We start from the raw sequence: 7,968 nt of genomic DNA, 5'->3' as shown, positions 1-7,968 counted from the left end.
ATACAGCCATTAAAAGTGTATTTGTGCAAAGTTTTGAGGGATTTCAGTACCCTATAGTAACAGATGTGTGTATTGGTTACAATATTATTCCGTGCCGTACTACTTCCCCTAAATTTCAAGTGACTCTTAAACAAGAGAACAAGGTAATTAATTTTTGATTAAATTACTATTAGCACTACGTAAGAAATTCTTATTCACGAAACATTTTTATCTCCCCCAGAAGATGGAGCCTAGTTGAAACATAAGTTTTGACCCTAAAATTGGTTATGTTATGACAAATCTGAGGGTTCCAGTATTTCAAAAATATACTTGTGAGGTAAATCAAAATAATTCATCACAGAAAATAAGTTTTCACCTTTACGAAATACCTTCTTGCATAAGTAAACCCCATTTAAAAATAGATGGACCGAAACAAGTCACTAGAGGCTCAAAGTTGACCATCAAATGTCAATTTAGAGTTAAAAGAGATGTTAACTTTTACAGCATCTGGTGGAAGAGTCCACAAATCTTGGTAAATACAAGTATACGCTATCACATCAACTGCATATTTTGTTATATTTTATAGATTGTTGACATTATTACTATCTACTTATTGCTTGCCGTTATTAGACTTCCGCAAAAGTTTTGGATCCTGTTAAAGAAGAGTATGAAGATTTTTTGGGACGTAATTCCCATTTGGTAACATCTGTATTTATTCTAAACAATGTTACGCAAAATGATGAGGGCAATTACACTTGTGAAATAAAATCGTCACTCAATGAAACAGCAAGTGACAGTATTTTTGTCCGTATTTACGGTGAGATACAAAACGCGTGTAATTTTTTTTTTCTACTATTTTGGCTTTTAAAATATCGTAAGCTTATGTTTATTTTACCTTCAATATTTTAGATCCAAATAACTCATTTATCAATTTAACGTCTGATAATAAAGAGAAAATCAGTATCAATGGTGGTACAGCAGTTTTCAAAGCTTATGTTGATGCATATCCAATACCCAATCTAACATGGTAATATTCATCTTTCACAAACAATCGCATCATTGTACTCTTAATGAATTGCTTACTTAGTTAAACGTTAAATATGGATTTTACAGGCTTGACCGTCACGGCAACGAGGTTATTTCGAGTTTTCGAAGTATCATATTACACTCGTATCCTAAAACTGAACTTTTAATAGCATTAACTCAGAAGAAAGACGAAGGAATTTACACACTTAAAGCCAATAATACCATTTTAATAAAGTATTTAAACTTTACACTTGAAGTTTACGGTACTTTTAATATGACACTTATTGGTTATCCAATATTGACAATACTATTATTATTTTGGTATTCTTTAAAATCATGGTTATATTTTCCAGCAAAACCAAAAGTAAGACTTCACAATTTCAACACAAAATCCTATTACAGCTTCAACGAAAGTTTAACGTTTGTTTGTGAAGCTGATTGTTATCCTAAGTGTAATATATCGTGGATTTATAGGAAGTGCTCTACATATTTTAAATACGATTGTCAATTGGAGGAGCTACAGGTTTTTATATTTAAAAATTAAAATTAAAAATACATATACATATTTGTATATGAGTTCTATAGAATTACAAGATCTTTAACTTGAACAGTTATTTTATTGTTTAAGGGTGTAGAGGCAGCTGAGAAAAATAACAAACTTTAAATCCAAAGTAAAATTTAATCCTAATGGAGAGCGTAAGATAACTTGCTCAGCTCGTAATAGTCATGGCTTTGTTTCCGACTCACGGACAATATATATTACCGGTATGCCATAATTTAGGAATCATTTATCTTTATTTTTACTTAAACACTGATTTTTCAATAACACTTTTCTATTCATTTTGTTTTTAAGATGGACTACCTAACGTTTCCTTCGGAATAATTAAGCCAAAGGAAGAAATATTTGAAGATGATAATGTTATTTTAACTTGTGCTGCTGTGAAACGGGAATTTTCTTTGGTAAAATGGTTTTATGATGATGGAATAGTGACAAATTCTGGTTGGTTCTAATATATTAAAAAAAAATTTTTATTTTACTTTATAGTTTCTTAAAATTTATACTTTGTTTAATATACATTGAATTTTAGATAAAGTAAATGTTGACTTTAAAGAAACCACATTTACCCTTCGCGCTGTTCTGTCCATTCATAACATCAGTCTATCAGATGTAAAGCGGTATTCTTGTGTAACATCTTATGCTTACTTAAAAAAAACCACCGAATTTTTAAATCTAGAAGTGAAAGGTGATTATATTTACATCAATTTGGAAAATGTATCATTTATCATCATTACAGATTCAACAAAATAATACCTTTTAATTGAATTTTATAATTAACAGTTCCACAAAAATCTAGTTTCACTTATGTTAACATAAACAATACCGAAGTGAGACGGTTATCATATGATGCTCGAAACCCCGTTTACTTGTCATGCTACGTTGATGGAAAGCCAAAACCTGTCATTACGTGGTCTAAGGATGGTGTGCCATTAAAGTTATCGGAACCGCAGTTTGGTGTTGCGGACAGTAATCAAAAATTGATCATCAGATATTTCTCAGAAAGTGGCAGCGGTAACTATTCGTGTACTGCTGAAAATCGATTTGGAAAAATAGAAAAATCACAAAAAGTTATCATAATAGGTAATTACTGTCGAACCTAAAAATATATTCGTTCGGTTTAATCATTGCATAGTTTAGTACATCGATGCAAACTCTTTGTTATAAATATGAAAACAATGTACGTTCTTTACCGCAATAACAATATTTCTAGACAAAGTAAATTGTAATCTTTTTATTTCTTGCAGTGAAAGCTCGATTTTATAATCGAATAAATAAAAACTGTGCTTTTGCCCTTGACTCTGCAACATGTACTTATATAATTTTTTATATTGGTAAATAAAATTTTTTGTAAACCTTCAACAATGTAAAATCAATTGAAATCTATAACAGGATTGATGTTTATGCTCAAGTCTGTAGTATTATGTAGAAAATATCGTCATCAAAAAATAATTTTAGGCAAAAGATTGATTAAAAATCTTTTTTTTGGTTGGTCCTAATTTTTTATAGACAAAAAATGAAGTATTTAATTTTCGCTGGAGATGTGTGACCTGAAGAAGTCTATGTTTCCAAAATATAATTTGTTAGTAATTTTTACAATTAAAAAATTTACTAGCAACGTTATCTAAATTTATTTTATAGTTAGGAGAACTTATTACATTACAAGACTTCAGTTAAGCAGTAACAACATAGAAAGCTTACAAATTATACCTTACGCCTAGAGTACATTGTAATCATCTCATTTTTTTGTTTTCGTATATGAAGTAATCTGTATTAGTACAGCGTATTTTTTTAAATTTAGAAGCCTATTTTATACCTTGGGCGCGAGCATTGGAAATAAGAAATGCAATATCACCCCTGATTTGTACCAATACACTTTAAATATTAAATAATCGTATTAAGTGGTAGGGATGGCACAGGCAGAGATAGCAAAAGATTGAGCGACTTAAATCCGACGGCAGTTCATAAATCTTTACTAGTCAAGTCAGTGTGAACCTATAGCTGTGCCACTAGTATCTTCATAAATAATACATAGAGGATAAATTCCTCATTTTTGGTGGGTAATCGTTTATAGTCTACTCATTGTCTACATTTAGGCTGACTTGCATATTTCTCTGATTCTAAATATACAAAAAGTTGTCATCAGAACGAGTTAAAGACCCTTGGCAGCGCACAAAGATGAATCGAAGAAAATGGCATAATAAAATAGCGGTGATTCAGTGGCGGACACTACTTATTTCACTTGAACTAATTTTAGGTACGTACATAACCAAGTACATAACTCATAAAAAAGAAAAAAAATATCTACTCGTATACTTGGTAGTGTTATTTCTTATCAGTTATTCTACCTGTTGGAGCTAAAGTTGCAGTTTTAATTGTTGCCAGCCAACGCCCCAGCCTTTACAATAATCGTTAATACGCACTATCAGCCTGCAGGCAATTAAGAATATTTTAATTGATATCATCGTCAAATTTCTTTATTTCATTGTCTCAAACGAGCTCATGCAAAATCAACAAATCCACTTTGCCAGTTTTATTTTTTTATGCGACTGATATCTTACGTAAAGAGCTTAAAAAAGAGCAGGTATGTAAGATTCATTGGAAAAAATATTCTTCTATTTCTACACACATTAGGTTGCTGCGGACATAAACCCCAACTTTATCCCAACTTAACTACGTTAGAAATGAACGAAAATGACCCCAATTAGTTACACTTGAAAGTGACTTCTTCAATATAGTACAAAATGTTTAAACGTATAGAGTAGTGTGGATGCCACGAATAGGCACATCATAAGTTTGTGACTTAAAGTGCACGGCAGTTCATAGATCTTTACTACCTAAGACAGTGTGAACTCAGCTGCACTACTAGTGTATTCTTGAATAATGCGTTAAAAACATACATTCCTTGTATTTGGTGGATAGTAACTTACACTCTGCTAATTGTCTACGTTTACACGGACTTGCATATTTCTCAAACTTTAGTTTATGAAAAGTTATCTTAAAAACAAGTTAGAGACCTTCGGCAGTGTGCAAAGATGAGGCAGACAAAATGGCATGATATAATGTCAGTAATTCAGTGGCTAAACCTACTTTCTTTGCTTGGATTTATTTTAGGTACGTATTTAACGTATGGAAAAAAAATGTCCACTAGTTTTCATTGTAGTGAAATGTATGGTCAATTATTATATCTGTTAAAGCCAAAGTGTTAGGTTCAATTATCGCCAGCCATTTTTACAGAAATCGATATTCCGTGGTCATTTAGATTATGTTAATTGGTTCCGTCGTCAAATTTTTATTCTCATCGTCACATACTAGTTCGTGTATAATTTGTAATCGATAAGTCCACGTTACCAGCCATATTTTTATAAGTGACTTCATAAGAATTTATAATTTCTTACGTAAAGTGTTAAAAATACAGCAGGCATCTAGCATTTACTAACATTAACATTTTTCTATTTCTACAACATAGGTTGCAGTGGACATAAACCCCAAATCCACCCCAACTTGACTACATTAGAGATAAACGAAGGAGAAACTTTGAAAATTACTTGCTCCAATGTCAGAAATGTTAATTTTTACTATCCTGTAAACGATACACTTCGTTACGTAAGTCTTATTATTTCATAATTTTACAATTATTTAAGCAATAGAAACATAAATCTAGAAAAACATGGTTAACATAAATTGTTTTCTGGTCAACAGATAAAAGTATCTGAACACAGTATTATCCAAAATCAAAACGGCAGTTGGACGTTTCAGAGATTATCAACCGTTTTCGGTGATACTGGCTGGTATTGTTGCGCTAATGAAAACAAGATAAAAGTAATGCGGGTATATAATCCTTACAACGAGCCAAATGCCAGTTGTATTTACGTTTACGTTAATTGTAGGAAAAAATTTTTACTTTTTCTAAAAAAAAAAATTTTTTTTAAATAAAATAAAATGTATCAATAATTCATCATACTTTTTTGACATAGCCAACAAAAGTGCATTCGTGCAAAGTTACGAGGGATATGAGTATCCTATTTTAACAGCTGGTTGCATGGGTTACCATATTATTCCGTGCCGTACAACATCCCCTAACCTTCAAGTGACTCTTAAAACAAAGAACAAGGTAATCTATTCTCGATTAAATTATTATGGATACAAAAGAACTTCTAATTCACGCAACACTGTTATCCATATGCCAGATGCTCAAGCCCAGTGGAAACATAAGTTTTGATCCCAAAGTTGGTTATCTTATGACACATTTAAGGGTTTCATTTTTTCAAATGTATACTTGTAAGGTGAATCGAAATAATTCATCACAAAAAATAATTTTTCGTCTGTACGAAAAAGGTGCTTGTATAAGTAAATTTAACATAGAAATAGGTGGACCGAAACAAGTCACTAAAGGTTCAAAATTAATAATAAAATGCCAGTTTCGAATTAGAAAAGAAGTTAACTTTTACAGCATATGGTGGAAAAATCCACAAAATTTGGTAAATACAAGTATATGTAGTCATTAAATTATCTACTATTTTTTATGTTATCTTTCATGTTTTGTTGATATGATCATTATCTACTTTTTGCTTGCTATCATTAGACTTCTGGCAAAACTTTGGATCCTGTTGAAGAAGAAAACGAAAGTATTACAAAACGAGATTCATATTTAGTATCATCTGAATTTATCCTGAACAATGTTACTCATAATGATGAGGGCAATTACACTTGCGAAATAAAATCCTTACTTAATGAAACCACAAGTGACAGTATTTATGTCCGCATTTACGGTGAGTTTCAAAATGCATGTTTTATTCCATATTTTGTGGCCTCTAAAATATCAAAACCATACATTTATCTTAACGTCATTTTAATAGATCCAAATATCCCATTCATCAATTTAACGTCTGATCATGAAAGAAAAAAAAGCGTCATTGGTAATTCGATAGTTTTTACAGCTTACGTTGATGCTTATCCAATACCAAAGCTCACATGGTAACTTTTATCTTGCACAAGTTATTGCAACGTAATACCCTTATCTTATTTCTCGTAATAAGACTAACATCAAATTTCAATTTTACAGGCTTGATCGTAATGGCAATGAGATCATTTCGAGTTTTCGAAGTATTATATTAAACTCATATCCTAAAATTGAACTTTCAATTGTATATATTCAGAAAAGAGATGAAGGAACTTACACTCTTAAAGCCAATAATACCATTTTAGTAAAGTACTTAAACTTTACTCTCGAAGAAGTTTATGGTATTTTTTAATGCAATACTTATATGTTTTCATATATTAACAATACTATTATTCTTTTGATAGTCATTAAAATAATGAATATATTTTTTAAGCAAAGCCACAAGTTATATTCCACAACACCAACGAAAAATCTTATTACATTTTCAATGAGAGTTTAACGTTTGTTTGCGAATCCTATTGTTATCCAAAGTGTAATGTAACGTGGATTTACAAAAAGTGCCCTAAATATTTTAGAAGCGATTGTCAATCTGTGAAGCTACAGGTTTTTTTATCTTTATAGTTGAAAATTTTTTCATTTTACATTCTTATTTTTATTAATGAACGTTTCGACGAAACAAAAAAACTACAACTTAATTAGTTATTTAATAGTTTCAGGATGAAAAAGCAGATGAGCAAAGTAACATAACCACATCTACAGTAACATTTAACCCAGATGTAGAGGGCACTATTATTTGTTCTGCTCACAATAGTTATGATTCCGTTTCGTACTCACGAAAAATTCGTCTTACCGGTATTTACATTTCAACAATTATTTTGTGTTTATTTTTCGTTAAATACCGATTTTTTTTAGTATACTTTTCTGCTAATTTGTTTTTAAGATGGACTAGCTGACGTCTCTTTGGGAATAATTCATCCAAAGGAAGAAATATTTGAAGGTGATGATGTTATGTTAACATGTGCTGGTGTGATACGTGAATTCTCTTCAGTAAAATGGTTTTATAACAACAATGAAATGATCATGAATTCTGGTTGGTCCTAATTTATTTTGTAAACATAGAGTATTTAAATTTTCTGGATAGTTTACCCAAATTTCTGCTTAATTCATTCTGTACTAAATTTCAGATAAAGTAAGTGCTACTTTAATAAAAACTGCATTTACTCTCCGCGCTGTTCTGTCGATCCATAATGTAAGTTTATCAGATGCAAAGACTTACTATTGTGCAGCAACGGATACTTATTTTCATAGAAACAAAAAATTGTACTTTCTCAAGGTTACAGGTATTAATGGGAACATTCATTTGGTACACTCGTTATTTATCACTAAATTTACAATGATACATTTTTAATTTACAGTTCCACAAAAACCTAGCTTAATTCATGTCAATATGAATAATACCGAAGTGAGACGGTTATCATATGATGCTAAAAACCCCGTTTACTTG

The 7,968-nt window shown here is 30.7% G+C and overlaps 1 protein-coding gene across 1 annotated transcript; it reads left to right on the top strand.

Moving 5' to 3' along the window:
- Nucleotides 1-5,318: 5,318 nt before the first annotated feature.
- On the top strand, nt 5,319-6,454 carry LOC149376067 (vascular endothelial growth factor receptor 2-like). Its single transcript, XM_089593112.1, has 5 exons — nt 5,319-5,447; nt 5,539-5,675; nt 5,752-6,042; nt 6,147-6,337; nt 6,421-6,454. The coding sequence occupies exons 1-5, from the start codon at nt 5,387-5,389 to the stop codon at nt 6,452-6,454; spliced, it is 714 nt and encodes a 237-aa protein (XP_089449238.1). The 5' UTR covers nt 5,319-5,386.
- The last annotated feature ends 1,514 nt before the right edge of the window (nt 6,455-7,968 follow it).

The sequence above is a fragment of the Copidosoma floridanum genome, unplaced genomic scaffold, assembly GCF_036245765.1.
Source record: "Copidosoma floridanum isolate Cflo_tuat_1 unplaced genomic scaffold, Cflo_Japanese_pri ptg000001l, whole genome shotgun sequence".
Lineage (NCBI taxonomy): Eukaryota > Metazoa > Arthropoda > Insecta > Hymenoptera > Encyrtidae > Copidosoma > Copidosoma floridanum.
Note: the sequence above shows the minus strand (reverse complement) of the source record. Positions and strands in the feature narration are given on the sequence as shown.